The sequence below is a fragment of the Podarcis liolepis genome (genome assembly GCF_965112155.1).
Source record: "Podarcis liolepis genome assembly, chromosome: 2".
Lineage (NCBI taxonomy): Eukaryota > Metazoa > Chordata > Lepidosauria > Squamata > Lacertidae > Podarcis > Podarcis liolepis.
Window position 1 is genome coordinate 111068296 of NC_139555.1, and position 18004 is coordinate 111086299.

The 18004-nt window shown below is 43.6% G+C and overlaps 3 protein-coding genes across 4 annotated transcripts in view; all 3 read left to right on the forward strand.

Moving 5' to 3' along the window:
• Positions 1 to 18004, forward strand: part of LOC310699266 (uncharacterized protein) — a 62483-nt gene that overhangs the window by 22597 nt on the left and 21882 nt on the right. The gene's annotated exons all lie outside the window — the stretch shown is intronic.
• LOC310701986 (butyrophilin subfamily 1 member A1-like) overlaps positions 1 to 18004 on the forward strand; it is a 105680-nt gene that overhangs the window by 4825 nt on the left and 82851 nt on the right. The gene's annotated exons all lie outside the window — the stretch shown is intronic.
• Positions 1583 to 16646, forward strand: LOC310701691 (zinc finger protein RFP-like). Of its 2 annotated transcripts, XM_083492967.1 has the most exons (7): positions 1583 to 2199; positions 5208 to 5303; positions 5587 to 5817; positions 6437 to 6459; positions 7239 to 7360; positions 14365 to 14397; positions 15266 to 16646. In XM_083492967.1, the coding sequence occupies exons 1-7, from the start codon at positions 1771 to 1773 to the stop codon at positions 15613 to 15615; spliced, it is 1284 nt and encodes a 427-aa protein (XP_083349093.1). In that variant the 5' UTR covers positions 1583 to 1770; the 3' UTR covers positions 15616 to 16646. The 2 variants fall into 2 exon arrangements, with proteins under 2 accessions (XP_083349093.1, XP_083349094.1); XM_083492968.1 differs by lacking the exon at positions 5208 to 5303.

Sequence of the window (18004 nt, forward strand, 5' to 3'; positions counted from 1 at the left end):
TTCCCTGCGCCCCAGAAAAGCGAAAGGATTTTCTCTTTTTTTAAATAAATATTTTATTAAAAATACAAAGTTAGAAACATACACTGAAGAAAAAAGTAAAAGAACAAGAAAAAGAAAAAAAGAAAAAGAAGAAAAGAAAACCAACCATTCAACACATTTTTTATATAACTAACTGGACTTCCTCGCATCTCCCTTACCCTGCATTCTTTATAATAAAGATATCAGCAAATTATTACATTGTTTCGTACCTTATTTTGTACTTTTCAAATACTATACCTCTAAATTTAACATACTTTTCATCAGTTACTTATATCTTAAATTAAACATAGTATTACCTTAGATTTTGACCTTTTCTTACTTAAAATATAATTTCCTGTTTCCCAAATCTAATTGCTGAAGCTATAGTTTCCGAATCGTTTAAATTTTTAACATTCATACAACTTATATTGTTTTTGTAAATAGTCCTTAATTTTTTTCCAGTCCTCTTCCGTTGTTTCTTCTCCCAAATCTCGGATTCTGCCAGTCATTTCAGCCAGTTCCATGTAGTCCATCAATTGCGTCTGCCACTCTTCCAGTGTGGGCAAATCTTGTGTCTTCCAATATTTTGCGATAAGTATTCTTGCTGCTGTAGTTGCATACATAAAGGAAGTTCTATCCTTCTTTAACACTTTTTGGCCAACAATGCCCAAGAGGAAGGCCTCTGGTTTCTTGGGAAAGGTATACTTAAATACCTTTTTTAACTCATTATAGATCATTTCCCAGAAGGCCTTCACTTTTGGACAAGTCCACCAGAGGTGAAAGAATGTCCCTTCAGCCTCCTTACATTTCCAACATTTATTATCAGACAGGTGATATATTTTTGCAAGCTTGACTGGGGTCATGTACCACCTATAAATCATTTTCATAATATTTTCCTTCAAGGCATTACATGCCGTGAATTTCATTCCGGTGGTCCATAACCTTTCCCAGTCCTCAAACATGATGTTATACCCAATATCCTGAGCCCATTTTATCATGGCTGATTTGACTGTCTCATCCTGAGTGATTTTCTCTTCAACCTGCCCTCCATCCTCTTGCGGAAAACTCTTTGCCTGCCCTGCCCGTATCTCGTTTTTGCTTTTTAATTCCACACACGCACCCTTCGGACTTCATGGCAATCGGGCGTGCGGGTGCGTTTCCTAAGAGAGTGAGGACCCCCGCCTCCTCCCCACCTGCTCCCTCGCCAGCCAGCCAGCCGCGCGCCCTAGCCAGAGACCCCCGGCCGTCCCCGTCGCGCAATCGGCTGGATCTCCCTTCAGCAGGCCGTGCTCACAACTCGGCCCAGGGACCCCCAGCAGCGGATCTCCGGCTCAGCTGAAGAATCCGGCAACAAGCCCCCTCCTCCCCAATCGCTCCGCCAAAATACGCTCCAAACCCCCCCAGATAGGCCGCCAGCCGCCAAGTCTCGTGGCGCCCTGAGCGAGGGTCTCTCCCCAACACCGCCACCTCGAACTGCGTTCTCCCGGCTACCCGAGCGAACCAGCGGCAGGACCCCGGTATGGGCCCCCCCAATATTTTTTATAAGTCGGCGCCCCTGCCCAGAGCATGCCTTTTAAAATAAAGAAATTATTTTCCTCTACACGAAAGAGGCTCTCTGCTCCAGCTAACTTCCCAGCTCCTTATCAGCAGAGATCAGGACACATTGAAATTGAATTTCCTGGAAAGGAAACACACCCATTTGCAGACGGAAAGTGAAAACGAAACCAACTCTCTCTCCCTGGGGCGGTGGCCATGGCTGCTTCTGGAGGTCCCGTGCAGGATCTCCGCGAGGAAGCCACTTGCCCCATCTGCCTGGAGTATTTCCAGGATCCAGTGATCATCCCGGAGTGCGGGCACAACTTCTGCCGATCCTGCCTGACCCAGTATTGGGGGAAATCCGAGGGAGAGGCTTCCTGCCCTCAATGCAGGAAAACAGTGGAGCAAAGCAGCATCAGGCGAAACCTGCAGCTGGCAAATGTTGTGGAAATAACCCAGAAATTCAGCCATCTGGGCGGAAAAAAGGAGGCCGAAGGAAAGGGGAGAGTTTGTGAGAAGCACCAGGAGCCCCTGAAGCTGTTCTGCAAGGAGGATGAAGCCCCCATCTGTGTTGTGTGTGACAGATCCAAGGAGCACAAAAGCCATGAGGCGGTTCCTCTGGTGGAGGCATCCCAGGAGTACAAGGTAGGAAAACACTCTGGATCAGTGGCGGAGCGTTCCTTGCTGGTGCCCGGGGCGTGCTGCACTTTGACCGTGAGAACAAGTTGTGCCGGTGGAGCGACCCCCAGTAACTGGAGCTGGGGGGGTGGGGCATTGTGCCGCCTGCTTGGCCATGCAGTAGGGAGCTTGGCCAGACAATGCCCAATGCTGCCCTGCTTTGAGGGGCACAAGTCTCACAGCACACTGAGAGCCCAGCACCGCTTTGTGAGACTTGCAAAAGCTATGCGCAGCTGGCAGGGTGCCAGCCTGCTGAGTCCTTATCTGCCCTACAGATGGAAGGTGTATGAAGGACGCAACTGCTCACAACAGGTGCCCCCCAGGCTGGCCCATGCTACGCCTCTGCTCTGGATTTGCTTGGGGGATGGAATAGCTGTAGACGAGCCAGGCCTGCAAAATCATAGAGTTGGAAGGGACCCAAGGGTCATCTAGTCCAACCCCCGGTAATAATAATAATAATAGTAATAATTTATTTGTACCCCGCCCATCTGGCTGGGTTTTCCCAGCCACTCTGGGCAGCTTCCAAAATGGCCAAAAATACACTAAAATGTCACATGTTTAAAACTTCCCTGAGCAGGGCTGCCTTCACATGTCTTCTGAATGTCTGGTAGTTGGAAATCCTATCCAAGATGGCAGCGCGTGCAGACGCTGCGTCTGAGAGCTCCCTGGAGGGGAGTCAGGGTTTGTTAGGACGAATTATTTATAGCTGATACAAAATGCTGTTGTATAGGGACAGAAGTAGCAGAAGATACAGATGTAGAAACTGCTGTGTGGGAGCAGCTTCGGGTGTGCGAGATTCCAGAAATTATAAATCTCCAGGGTTGGAGGAAAAGGAGGAGGAGAAGAGAGGCTGTAGAGGACAAGGTCAAATGAAAGAGAGAATAAAGATAAGGAAGATAAGAAAACAACATGTAAACTACCTCTTCCAAGTACCTTTTACGCTAATGTGAGGTCATTGGCAAACAAACTCGTGTAGGAGTGGAGGAAGACATCCGGGATTGTTGTGTGCTGATACTCACAGAGACATGGTTAAATTCAGCTATTCTGGACACAGCTGTTGAATTACAAGGTTTTACAATGTACCTCGCCCATCTGGCTAGGGTAACCGGTGGGACAGGACACAGGATTCTGGCAAGAAACAAGGTGTGTGTGTGTATTTTTGTAAATCAAAACTGGTGTACGGACTCTGTCAAGTTGGATAGCTACTGTTCTCTGGATGTGGAATTTCTGATGATTAAATGCAGACCTTTCTATCTTCCCCAGAATTTACAACAATGGTGTTAACAGCGGTGTACATAGCACCAACTGCAAATGCATGCAGGGCCATGAGTAGTATGCATGAGAACATCAATGCTAAATTGAGCAGATACTCGGAGGCAGTGCACATTATTGCGGGGGACTTCTATCACACAGATGTGGGGGCAGAACTCCCAAAATCCCATCAGCACATTGAGTGTGCGACAAGGGGAGAAAATACTCTTGACAAGGTGTATACGAACATTAGACGGGCATATGAGGTCAAGACTTTGACGCACCTCAGTGGTTCAGATGATGTGTCCCTGCTTCTGACACCAGTATACACTCCCCTCAGGAAACAAAGCCACGGATGGTTACGGTGTGGCCTGAGGGAGCCTCTCAGCAAATGCAGGACTGTTTCCAGGAGACCGACTGGAATATGTTCGACCATCAAGATCTAGAAGCTTCTACATCAACAGATTATATTAGATTCTGCGCAGAAAATGTCACCAGGGAAAAGTATGTTAAGTTGTATCCGAATAGGAAGCCCTGGATGACGGGAGAGGTTAGGAGATTATTAAAGGCCAGAAACTCTGCTTTTAGAACTGGGGACCGGGTATTGTATGGTATAGAAGGAGCGAACTTGAAGAGGGGTATCAGGAAAGCAAAAGCGGAGTACAGAGGAAAAATTGAGGACCATCTGAGAAATCATGATACTAGACAAATGTGGCAGGGAGTCCAACATCTGACTGGTTATAAATCGAGAAATTCATCAGTGGTAGAGAGTACTGCTACTGCTTCCTTGGTGGGAGAGTTGAATACCTTCTTTGCCCAATTTGAGGTGACACCAACAGGGATGACAGACACTCCTTCAGGTATACAGGGTCGAGGCTGTTTAGGGCTTTAAAGGTCAACACCAACACTTTGAATTGTGCTCGGAAATGTACTGGGAGCCAATGTAGGTCTTTCAAGACCGGTGTTATGTGGTCTCAGCTGCCGTCACCAGTCTAGCTGCCGCATTCTGAATTAGTTGTAGTTTCCAGGTTACCTTCAAAGGTAGCCCCACATAGAGCGCATTGCAGTAGTCCAAGCGGGAGATAAATAGAGCATGCACCACTCTAGCGAGACAATCCGTGGGCAGGTAGGGTCTCAGCCTGCGTACCAGATGGAGCTGGTAGACAGCTGCCCTGGACACAGAATTGACCTGCGCCTCCATGGACAGCTGTGAGTCCAGAATGACTCCCAGGCTGCGCACCTGGTCCTTCAGGGACACAGTTACCCCATTCAGGACCAGGGAGTCCTCCACACCCGCCCGCCCCCTGTCCCCCAGAAACAGTACTTCTGTCAATGCAGGAATGATGCCAAGATACTCTTGAAATAATATATTCTCCCCACCCCCTTTAGCAGGAGCGTTTGTGCAGCCTTCTGAAACTTAAAACTTCTGGAAACTGTTCAATAAACAGTTCTTTTTTTGAGGGATTAATTTCCTTCTATGTCCCCCTGCAGCATATTGAAGTCACTCCCCACAGTTCTTCCTCTGGAAGCAGCTCCCAGTGAAAGCTCCTAGAACTGGAAGGTGGGGCAAGGCAGGGGGTAGGAATGAAGGGGAACCTCTGGAAGGAGCCAGGAATGTGGGGCAGGGAGCAAGCATATGATTCAGTTGCCTGTTATTATGTATAGTAAAATGCCAAGAAACAATAGAGTAATGCAACCCATTTGGAATTTTCTTTTCTTTTCAGGATCAGATCAGCAGATGCCTAGACAATGTGAGGAAGGAGAGAGAAAAAATTCTGATGTTTAAAGCAGATGCAGAAAAGGAAAGCCAAGACCTGCTTGTAAGCATCACTGTTACTTGAAGGTGAAAAAGTGCTGTAGTCTTAAATCAAAATCTGGGGAAACGAATATGAAACAGTCTGATCACCCACAGGGCATGAAAGACCATTTGAAGGTGGGGGTGGGCTTGTAGATTTTTATGAAACTCTTCCTGTTGGAGAGATCTCTCTAAAGTGGCAGACTTGCCCTTCCAAGTGAATTCTGATAACTGGTCTCTTCATCCTGCAACATTATGCCTGATAGTGGCCTGCTGTTCTCCTCCCCTTTCTCTTTTTGCTGGTGCAGAAGCAAATGAAAGCAGAGAAGGGAAAGATGGTGGCTGAGATCAAGCGAATGCATCAGTTTCTGGAAGAACAAGAGAAGCTTCTTCTGGCCCAGATGGCAGAAGTGGAGAAGGAGATTGCAAAGAAAAGGGAGGAGCAGCTGGCCAGACTCTCCAGGGAACTTTCCGCTTTTGATAGTGCCATCCGGGAGATGGAGGAGAAGCTTCAGGAACCAGCGAGTGAACTCCTGCAGGTGAGGCCTGGTCCTGATGTGAGAGGGTGGAGTGTGATGCTTCAGAATACAGGCATTTCTTAGTCCTTCCTCACATAAAAATACTGTTGTCAGAGAAACAAGCAGTACATGAATGGTAAAAGGTGTCAGCCCCAGAGCCAACTCTGAGGGGCTGAGGTCCCTTGGACACCCCAATAAAATATGACATATAGTTATTATTACCATTTTTTACATAAGTTTGTATACCGCCTTATACCAACAGGTCTCAGGGTGGTTCATAGGATATGATTAGGTGTGGGATGTACAAACCAGTAAACCGACTGGTCGCAGGTGAACACGGAACCAGCATGCACTGCAGGGCAAAATGGCAGATCAGGGAGGTGGGATTGAATCTCTCAGGTGTTTGGGTGACTTGGTCAAAAGAGAAGAAAGGGACCTTTTATTCGTCATCACTGGAGTGGCTGACTTTTGCCATTTGATGGTTATTCCAAAACTATGTGGCACTGTTTATTTTATTGGGGGTCTTTTGTTTTGTGCTTGGCTAACCTCTCGCTGCTTCAGCTGCTTAGTATTTATAACTGACTGCAGGGCTCTCTGCAGAAATGGCTCCACTGATAACTTTTTCTTTCCTTCCTTCCAGGATATCAGAAGCTTCTTGCAGAGGTAAGTGATGGAAATCTTTAAGAAAACCCCTGCCTTATTATGATGCTAGGAACATTCTTGTTTAACAGGTGAGAAACTCAGTCTCCAGTTCCTCCTTTCAGAGATAGCTTAGGACTCCACCGTCCATTTCACAAAATCACAGACAAAAGTAGGGACACATTTTTGTGGTAGTTTGTTGCTACAATCACAGGAAGCCGTTCCCATTGCATATCTCTGAAGGCCCTTCTCTGTGATGGATTTTTTTACTCTTCAATTGACAGAAAAAGGGGGGGCATTCCAAAGGTGCTTGTAAATATCTTTACTTTTACCTTTACAATACATTTATAATGTTAATTGCAAAAGCCATTCTAAAGCATTCTGCACTTCCATATATTTCAGAAATGCACATACCAGATCTATTTTGTTTTGCCATTAATCACTTGAAATGCTTCACTAAAACTGATGTAGTCCTAAAATCTCTGCGAAAGGACCCAGTATTGTTCACTTTTCTTCAAAAAAATTAATTTGTATACATCAGCTTCTTTACCTTCAATCTCATATTCATATATTTCCTTCAGTATATTTTGGAAGCAGGTGTCTTTCGGTTTTCCTTCAACTTCTTAGATGCTTTCTAGATCCACACGACAGCTAGATGCTTCTTTTTGCCATAGGAAAAACCCTGCTCCCAAGTCTTCATGATATATCCATCATGCCTTTATCGTCAGGATGAGACACCTGCCTTGTCAGAAAGCTCCTTGCATTGGAAAGATGGTGGCTTGACTTTGTTCTTCTCCTCCCAGGTCTCAGGAGAAGGAGAACTTAGAGGATCCTCCTGTGGCTTTTCCTCCTGCCCTGAAGTGGAGGATCTGGGACTTCGGAGATATTAATCCCTTCCTGGAGGGAGTCATGGAAAAATTCAGAGGTAATAAAGAAGGGCTGAAAGGATTGTTAGCTGGATGTTTAGAAGTGTTCATAACAAGCTCCAGGTCATACGGAATATTAGCCAAGCCAGGAAGTTTTATTTATTTATTCTCTTCCAACATCTAGAAGCCGCACTTTCATATGTAGATGACTCACAACTGATTTTTCTTATGCAATTGATGGTCAACCCTTCTTGCTGGGCTCTGGAAGCTCTTGCGAGATCCTTGGGGAGCCTCCCACATTCCAGTCAGCAAGGTAAAGGGCTTGAAAGTTCTTGCCAGGAAGGGTGTTGGCCACCACGCAAGTCACATTTACACCATCCTCCTTTCTTACTGGGCTCTGAGAGGCTCCTGCGAAATCTCATGGGGCCATCTTGAGATCTCAGATGGCAGGGGTGATTCTGGGGGTTTCTGACTTCCCACAATTTGCCTTTATGCACAACCCCCAGGAATGTAACCCTCCCTTAAGTTGTGAGTTGTCTGTAAAAAGTTGCCCTTGACCTCTGCACATCTCTCAGCCAGGCTTTGGGTGCTTTCACGCATCTCACCCATTTCTCAAGTAGCCTCACCTACAGCTTTTTGGGCATCTCCTCTGTTCCTTTGCCCCTGAGATTGATGGAAGGGGGGCAGAAGGAGGGGGGGTGTCCAAGAGACAGCCAGGAGCAGAGGGGACTGGGGTTGAGGCCTCCCATCATGGAACGAGGATGTCTGGATCTTGTTGTTCAGGTGGAGATCTTCTGGGGGTCCTGCTCCTCCTCCCAAGATTTGGGCAGGCCTGAACCTTGACATGACCTTACGCAGGATAGCCAGTAGGATGAGTTTCAGATTGTTTTAACTGCCAACTCCCATAATCTCCAGCTGGCGTGGCCTGTGGTTAGGGAAATGGGACTTGTAGTCCACGACACCTGCCTACAATGTCATGAGCTCATATTCTTTTTTTTTTTTTTTTATAAAATTTTTATTGATTTTACATAAGTTTTTATAACAAACAGACAAACATACACAAAACAAACAAACAAACAGATATAATTTCTTAATGTTCTTTCATAAACTTCTTTTCCTCAGACTCCCCCATACCTCCCCTTTCTGCATCCTCATGTCCAAATCTTATAGCAACTTATAAATGTTTTTTCCTATCCTAATTCATCATAGTCATTTCATAATCCAATCTTGTATTACTGCAACCCTTTCTCTCCATAAGATCTCGACATTCTAAGCTTCATCAAGTTTATAATAGTCCTTAAGATAAGTCTTAAATTTCTTCCAGTCTTCTTCCGCAGTCTCCTTTCCCTGGTCACGAATTCTGCTCGTCATTTCCGCCAATGTCATGTAGTCAATCACTTTCATCTGCCATTCTTCCAAGGTGGGTAGATCTTGTGTCTTCCAATACTTTGCGATCAATATTCTTGCTGCTGTTGTTGCATACATGAAAAAAATTCTATCCTTTTTTGGCACCAATTGGCTGACGATGCCCAAGAGGAAGGCCTCTGGTTTCTTTAGAAAGGTATATTTAAATACCTTTTTCATTTCATTATATATCATCTCCCAGAAGGCCTTAATCTTCGGGCATGTCCACCAAAGATGATAAAAGGTACCTTCAGTTTCCTTACATTTCCAACATTTGTTATCAGGCAAATGGTAAATTTTTGCTAGCTTAACTGGGGTCATGTACCACCTATAAACCATTTTCATCAGATTTTCCTTTAGAGCACTACATGCCGTAAATTTAATACCAGTGTTCCACAACCTTTCCCAGTCAGCAGACATAATATTATGACCAATGTCCTGCGCCCACTTAATCATGGCTGATTTAACTATTTCGTCTTGTGTATTCCATTTCAGCAGCAAGTTATACATTCTTGACAGATTCTTAATATTGGGTTCTAACAATTCTGTCTCAAGTTTTGATTTTTCCACCTGGAAGCCAATTTTCCTGTCTTGTTTAAAAACCTCCATTATTTGATAGTAGTGGAGCCAATCCTGTACTTTGGGTTTTAGTTTTTCATGGCTCCTCAATTTCAATTTGTCTCCATCTTGTTCTAAAATCTCACAATACTTTGGCCATCCGACCTCCATATTGACTTTCTTGTGGGCCTTGGCCTCTAAGGGTGATAACCATCTAGGGGTTTTGTTTTCCAACAGATCTTTATATCTCATCCAAACGTTAAACAACGCTTTCCTTACAATGTGATTTTTAAAGGCACTATGCACTTTAATTTTGTCATACCATAGATATGCATGCCAACCAAATGCATTATTAAAACCTTCCAAATCCAAGATATCCGTATTCTCGAGGAGCATCCACTCTTTCAGCCAGCAGAATGCTGCTGCTTCATAGTACAATTTTAAGTCCGGCAGGGCAAATCCCCCTCTTTCTTTTGCATCTGTTAATATTTTATATTTTACTCTGGGCTTTTTGCCCTGCCAGACAAATTTCGCAATATCTTTCTGCCACCTCTTGAAACAGTCCATCTTGTCAATAATCTGCAAAGTTTGAAATAAAAATAACATTCTAGGCAATACATTCATCTTAATCACTGCAATTCGACCTAACATTGACAATCTCAAATTTGACCATGTTTCTAGATCCTTTTTGATTTCTGACCAGCATTTTTCATAATTATCCTTATACAAATTCAGATTTTTAGATGTTAAATTAACCCCTAGATATTTCACCTTCTTAACCACCATCAGACCTGTCTCTTCTTGAAACTTATTCTTCTCCATATCTGTTAGGTTTTTCCCTAAGACTTTAGTTTTTTGTTTATTCAATTTAAATCCAGCTACCTGTCCAAATTGTTGGATTATTTCCAACACTCTTTTTGTACTAGTGTTTGGCTCTTGCAAAGTCAATACAAGGTCATCTGCAAACGCTCTTAACTTATAATGTTTAGTTCCGACCTTTACACCTTTGATTTGCTGGTCCTCTCTAATCATGTTCAGCAACACCTCCAGGACCGAAATAAAAAGCAATGGGGAAATTGGGCACCCCTGTCGTGTTCCTTTTTCTATCTTAAGCTCCTCAGTTATTACATTATTTACAATCAACTTGGCTTTTTGTTCAGAATATATTGCACCCACACCATTCTCAAATCCTTGTCCTACCCCCATCCCATGAAGATTCTTTTTCATAAAACTCCACGAAATATTGTCAAAGGCTTTCTCCGCGTCCACAAATATTAGAACTGCTTTAGTATTTATATTCACCTCTAACTTTTCCAAAATGTCTATTATATTCCTAACATTGTCTGAGAGGTGTCTCTTTGGGAGAAAGCCTGCTTGGTTTCTGTGAATCTTCTCCATCAATACTCTTTTAAATCTTTTTGCTAAAATGTCTGCAAAAATTTTGTAATCCACATTGAGTAACGAAATTGGGCGGTAGTTCTTCAGTTGAGTCTTTTCAGTCTCTGTCTTTGGTATGAGTGAAATATATGCTTCTTTCCACGATTCGGGTGCCTTCTTTCCCTCTAAAATCTCATTACAGACGTCCTTTAACGGTTGTATCAACCATTCCTTTAAAGACTTATAATATCTGGAGGTCAGTCCGTCTGGCCCTGGAGATTTGCCCAGTTGCATGTCCTGAATGGCACCCTCTATCTCTTGTTCTGTTACTCTCTGGTTTAGATCCACCCTGCTTTGCTGAGAGATTTTTTGTAATCCAAATTTATTAAGGAATTTATCTATGTCCTCTTCATTTTGTAATCCTTGGGAATAAAGTTTTTTGAAATAGCTCACAAAACAATTTCTTATCTCATTGGGTTTAGATATAATCTTTCCATCCACTTCTAGACTTGTAACTGTATTTAATTTCTGTCTTTTCTTAAGTTGCCATGCCAAAAGTTTACCACATTTGTCTGCCGATTCAAATGTCTTTTGTTTCATTTGCTTTATTTTCCATTCTATCTCTTGGTTCATCAATTCCATATATTGTGTTTGATAAAGCTTAATCTCCCTCAAAATCTCCTGGGATTTTGGTTTTGATCTTAATTTTTTCTCTCCTTCTTTTATCTTTTCCAAAATTTTTCCCTTTTTCTCATTCTGCTTTCTCTTCTTTATTGAATTTTGTTGAATCAAAAACCCTCGCATCACAGCTTTACTTGCATCCCAGATCACTCTTTTTTCCACATCGCCCTTTAGGTTGATTTCAAAATAGTCCTTTAAGGTTTTTTGGGCCTTCAGGTGGAACTCTCTATCTCGAAACAGGGTGTCATTCATTCTCCATCTAAACTGACCAGTTGTTGTAACTTTCATTTCCATCTTCACGGCGTTATGGTCGGAACAGGTTTTCGGGCAGATTTCTACCTTCTTGATCTTCGGAGCCATTCCACTAGTCACCCATATTTGATCGATTCTGGTCCAGGTCATCTTTGCTTGGGAGAAAAAGGTTCCCTCTCTTTCAAGAGGGTTCCTTGTTCTCCAAATGTCTATTAAGTCCATATTTTCAGTCATTTCGAAGAAAGTCTTCGGGAGTCTCCCTTCTTTAGTAAGTGTCAGTCTTTGTGTCTTGTCCATGTTTGTGGAGACCACGCCATTCATATCTCCCATGATTATCATATTATATTCCATGTAGTCCATCAGAGTTTCATGAAGTTTTTTGAAGAATTCTGCTTTACCTTCATTTGGTGCGTAGATCCCTATTATCAAAAATTTTTCTCCTTGTATCTGTATCTCCACCGCTAAATATCTTCCTTGTTCATCTTTAAACATCATTTTTGGAGCCCATTTCTCTTTTACATAAATCACAACTCCTCTTTTTTTCACTTTATCCGACGAAATAAATTCTTGTCCCAATTTTTTGTTCATAAGCAATCTCCTATGGGCTCTAGTTATATGAGTTTCCTGTAAACAAATCAAGTCCAGTTGTTCTCTGTACAAAATATGGAATACTTGTCGTCTCTTCAAAGGCATATTCATCCCATTACAATTCCAACTAAGGAATTGCAGGGCCATCTTGTTATTTTTCTGGTATTCCTCCAACAGCTCCCAATTGTTGTTCCTCCTCTGTTGGTGGTGGAAGGTTCTGTCCAAACGAAAGGTTCAAGATATCTATTACACTCTTTTGCTCAGCAATTGGGTCTACAGTTCCTTTCTGCAAATCTTCTTGATTTCTTTGCAGGAACCTGTCTTTGTCTTGTATCGTCTTTATTTTCACCTTCTTGCCCCTGTAGTCAAAAGACAGTCCCTGTGGAAATTCCCACCTGAAGAGGATGGTATTCTTCTTCAACAGGTAAACCAAATCCTTATAAGAAGCTCTCAAGTCCAGAATGTATTTAGGGATATCTTTAAAGATCTGTATCGGTGAGTTCCCAATTTGTAAGGCCTTTTCAAAATGTAGTCTTAGAATTTTGTCTCTTTCCTCCTTCGATCTCAGGGTAATCAAACAGTCTCTTGGTGCCTTTCTATTCTGTCTTCTGCCCAGTCTAAATGCTGTTGTGATTTTAAATTCGTCCTCCTCTAGATCTTCCCAGGCATCAGCAAACTCTTTGGTTAAAAAGTCCGTAAGATTGTCTCCTTCGTCCTCTGGAATTGATCGTAATTTTAAATTCCTTTCTTTTCTTTGTAATTCCCACAATGCCAGAGTTGCGTCGTGGTCATGAACCTTCCTGGCAATCGGTTCTAATTTCTCCTGGGTTTCTCCAGCAATAGTTCTGGCTTCCTCCGCAATTTGGCGTGTGGCAGAATTTTCTTGCGTAAGCCTGTTTATAGATTCTGTATTCAGATCAAGTCTTGTTGTTAAGTCTGTCAATTTCTGTGAATTCTCTGTCAATTTCTTGGTATTTTCTGCCGTCTGTTTTGTTAGATTCTCCAAAGTTTGGTTTATCTTAAGAAGGGCTTGCGACACTGCATCCATGGAGACTGCTGTACCTTTTTCTTGTCCTGTTGTCGCTGTAGTGGTTATGCCTGAGATCGAGCCTCTTTTCTTGTGTTGCTGCAGCTGTTGTTGATATTGCCTTGTCTTGGCTCTCGTGCTTATCTCATCTGCTGGGCCACTCATATCCCAAGGTCGTTTCCCACGAGAGCCTTCTCCTAAAGGAAAATTCCACTGTCCCAAAGCGTAGCAACTTTTAATTCACCCTCTAGAGGGAGCAGATCAAAATGTCCACAGACAAAGACAAAAAGTATTTAAAAAGCAACTTTGTCAGGAGGCTCTACATATATATTACAACACTTTCCCAATAGATAAAGTCCCAGCTTTCTCTAATATATTGTGTCCACAAAATCCAGAAACTTTGTAACAAATGAGCAGTAAGGCTTTCCACTTTGTTACTTTCACAGGAGATCACAGTCAGTTCAATGTCCCTTTGTTTTACAAGCAGTTTGTGCCGGGTTAGAGGCTGCAGAGAATTTCCTTTTCCTTTAAATTAATCATGCAGCTTATAAAATCACTTCTCTTCCCCTCTGCCCTGCAAGCTAGAGGGGATAGTCAAAGTCAAAGTCCAAATGTCGGATTCAAGCAGTTAGAGACAATATCCCATACGGATGCAGCTTAGTAACTTTGTTGCTTTAGTTGTCATGCAGTCGGGGGAAGGCAGACTTCCTTAATTTTCACCTTTCCCGTTTTCAGCTTAATTTCAGGTAGTTTTGACACGAGTAAAGGCTCAATCTTACTCACGGGTCTTTTTTTATCCAAATTGTTCAGGAAGGGAATCGGCGCTCTCCACTAATGGCGACGCGGCTTCACCCTGCGGGCTGGGTAGCGATTCTCAGCACCGCGCTCCCCGTTGTCGTTCCGGAGCCTTTAAAAAGGCTCTTTCTGCGGTAAAGGGGGGCGCTTCGGGTGCCCACCGAATCTCCTTGTTCACAGGCTCTGTTCCTGTGATTTTAGGGGTCCCCCGCTTGCCGTAGCGGGTCAGACCCGAACTCGCAGAGCCGTCCACTCTCCGGAGCTCGGAGAGAGAGCAGCCATTAGCGCTGGCGCCGAACCGGAAGTCCTCATATTCTTGTTGCCAGGTTTGTTGTCTGAATTATAGTGTGATGCTAAATTCTGTTCCTCTTTCTGTTCCAGACACTGTGGAATATGGACTTCAGCTGCAAAAAGGTACTACTACTACTACTACTACTACTACTACTACTACTAATAATAATAATAATATTTATACCCTGCCCATCTGGCTGGGTTTTCCCAGCCATAAATTTGGGAGAGATGGGATCCACTTCTCAAAAGATCAGGCCACTGCAGCTCTTCCGTCCATGCCTTATTTCCCCTTCTTTCCCAGAGGCGTCCAATGCAGGGACTCCTGCATCTCACTGCAGAACATGCAGTGGAGTCTCCTTCCTTGGAGGTTTTTAAGCAGAGTTTGGTGGCCCCCTGTGGTGGATGCTTTAGTTGGGATCCGTGCATTGCAGGGGGTTGGACTAGATGACCCTTGGGGTCCCTCCCAACTCTACAATTATATGATGCGCTTTCAAGAATCCCAAGCAGGATATTTCACACTATCTGGAAGGATGGACTATAACATAATATTAAATATGTAACTGAAAGTTGAATGGTGGTTACAAGGAGGGTGAGAGCACCTTCTGCCAAATTTATGTGGCATGTCAAGCATGGTCTGGCATGTGATGTGAGGTAAAATATTAAGATGTGAATTAGGGAGTCCCTGCTTTGACTCCCTTTTGCCATGAACTGTGTGGGGTGGGGGTGGCCTTAGACAAGCCACTGTCTCTCTGCCTCAGTCCTCCCATCTGAAAAATGGGCATGCTCAGATTGACTTAACTTACAGGGAAGTTGCAGGGTTCTATGTAGATAGAGTGTGTTAAGTACGCTGAACCCTTGAAAGAACTTCAAATGTTTCAAGAATCATCAATAAGAACTTGATGAACACCCCTGTCTCGAATGCAGAGCCATGGACAGGGTCATCTTCCCAGTTGATGTCGCTTCTCTTCTCTTCCCTCCTCTGCCCCCACAGAAAATGTAACTTTGGATCCAGACACAGCACATCCCCTCCTCATCCTGTCTGAGGATCGAAAGAGAGTGAGACAGGGAGAAGTGCGTCAAGACCTGCCAGACAACCCTGAGAGATCTGACACGCATGGCTATGTGCTGGGATGTGAGGGTTTCACGTCAGGCAGACATTTCTGGGAGGTCACTGTGGGGAGAGAGGAGAGATGGGGGGTGGGGGTGGCCAGGAAGTCTATGAAGAGGAAGGGTGGTTCCACTTTTGGTCCTACGAACGGGATCTGGGGTTTCGGGAAGTGGGACGGAGGGTACATCCCCCGTAAGGCCCCTGTTCCAAGTGAAGAGCCCAAGAGGATCTGAGTGGCCCTGAACTATGAAGGGGGACGGGTGTCCTTTTACAATGCTGATACAGCAGCCCTTCTCCACGCATATCCAGCAGCCCCCTTCTCAGGAGAGACTCTCCAGCCCTTGATTTACGTGGGGAAGAAAGAGAACCTGAGACTCTCTTGACTTGAGGGTGCAGACAGACAAGCGTCAATCATGATGCAACTCTCTCTTCTTGGGCCAGCTTTCACTGGACAACAAACCTCCCTCAGCCTCAATCCTGCTCTCAGATTCCCTTTTCCTCCCCCAAGATCTCCACTGGCCAGGGAGATGGAAGTTCCAAAATCCCTTTTTTTGCTACTCCTCAGGGAAGCTTATGTGGCAATTCAGCAAAATCTCCATATCCAAAGAGACCTGTTTGCTAGTTGAGTGCAGATTGAACCCTGGAGCCATTCCTCAAAACAAATTAATAAATAGAAAGAACGTGAGAGACCGGGACACTGTTGGAAGGGACTGTGTGAGATCTCTCAGGAGTCTCCAGAGCCCAGACACCAATGGGGGGGGGGGCTTTGGCAGTGGGGGGAAGAGTTTCTAAGTCCACCTTGCTTACCGGCCTATAGAAAGGTCAAGATCTCTGGCTCCGGACAAGTAAGGATGGTTGCTTGGGGGGCATTTTTGAGGGTCTTCCTGACTTATTCAATATTGCCCTTCCATACACGAAGAGTCGGACACGACTAAACAACAACAAAAGTGCTGACCCCAGAATTGTAACCCCCCACGTAGGTCTTGGGCCTCGATGTAGCAAAATCCCCTCTGACAATGAGGAGCCTCTGTCAGAGGTTCTGAATGACAATCTAGACTAGATAATTTCAGGGGGTGGTGGTAAATTCCCATGTATACAATTATTTTCTCCAAGGTGCTTTGTAGTGAACAGTCAGATACTTATCTGTATTTTTAGAAATCACCTCTTCTTATATTTTTGTATAATGGGCCTGAAAGTATTTGGGACATGTTTCCTGTGCTAACATGTTTGATTCTATTAAAGATTGTACGTCTTGTTGCTCCTATTTTGTCTGATACTCAATAGTATAATATCCAGTCCCCATGACACTTCCTCCAGGGATTTTAGGAGGGTGATATCCTGTTTTATCCTCAGAGGAACCCTGTGAGGTAGAAGAGGTTGAGCTGAGAGAATTAGAAAAAGGAGACAGGTTAACGTTTATGGTCAAAAGGGATTTGAACCTGGGCCTTGTCATCCCAAGTCCAACACACTCTGCACTCAGAATTTGAAATCTTAACAAGGGTCCCTTCAGAGATGTGCTTGAAAGCCCTCCCTGCAAAGCTCCTATGTCGTAGCTCCTCTTCAGACCTTCCTGTGTTGACCCTGAATGTCTGCAAGAGGAGTCAATCCAGTTTGAGTGAGGGGCAGATTTCAGGGGCTTCCCTTCATAAGCTCGTATTTTGCACCTGGGTCCATTTCTGGATCTCAGCATTCCCATTAAAAACGAAATCAAATCCCCCAAGTCATAGAAGGCTCAGGCTTGGGGCTCTCTGCCACCCATAACCTGAGCATTTCTCAAAGCTATATTGGAATGGTTCCATAGAATAAGAAAAGGGAAAGGGTCCTTTTGGGAAGTAAGCTGACCTCTCTTGCTACACCATGTTTATATCCAGGATAGTCCCCCCCCCCAAAAAAAACCCCACATTAAAACACTGTAGAGTATTAATCAGCCAAAGGCCTGATTGAAGAGTGTTTTCACCTGACATCTAAAAATATTATCACATTTTTATTGGGAATGCCTATAAACCACTGAAGAGTGCAATAATGCCATACTGGTAAACAACAAGTAAAAAAGAAAAAGATCATAAAATACTGCCCGTGAAGAAACTTTTCAATTTTCAGAAATAATGACAATAAAAGGTTTTTCAATAAAAGTTCTCTTTCACATATTCAGGAGGTATATGGGATCAGTGGGGGAAAGCTAGGAGCTGTACAGCAGATTGAAAATACGCCAGCATTCATCCTATATGACTTCAGAAGCGACCTTTTCCCATCTTTTGCACTACCATTCTTGAAGTTTTAAAAATCCACATGAAAGAGGCTCTGAAGTCCAGCTACCTTCACACCTGCAGGGGGCAGCAGAGACCACGAGTCACCGGCTTCAATTTCCTGGAAAGGGAAAAAAAACCACCCCAGTTCTTGAATGGGCAAGAGAGAGAGAGTGAATTAAAATATATATATATATATTTATTGAAGTTTTACAAAAACAAAAGAAGAAAAAAAAAGAGGGGAAAAATAAAAATACAAAGAATACAAAAATACATAGGAAAAAAAGATACAAAATACAGAAAAAGTAAATAGAAAAATTAAAAACAAATCAATTTTTTCGTATCTTGACTTTCGTTTGCTTATTTCCCTGACCTC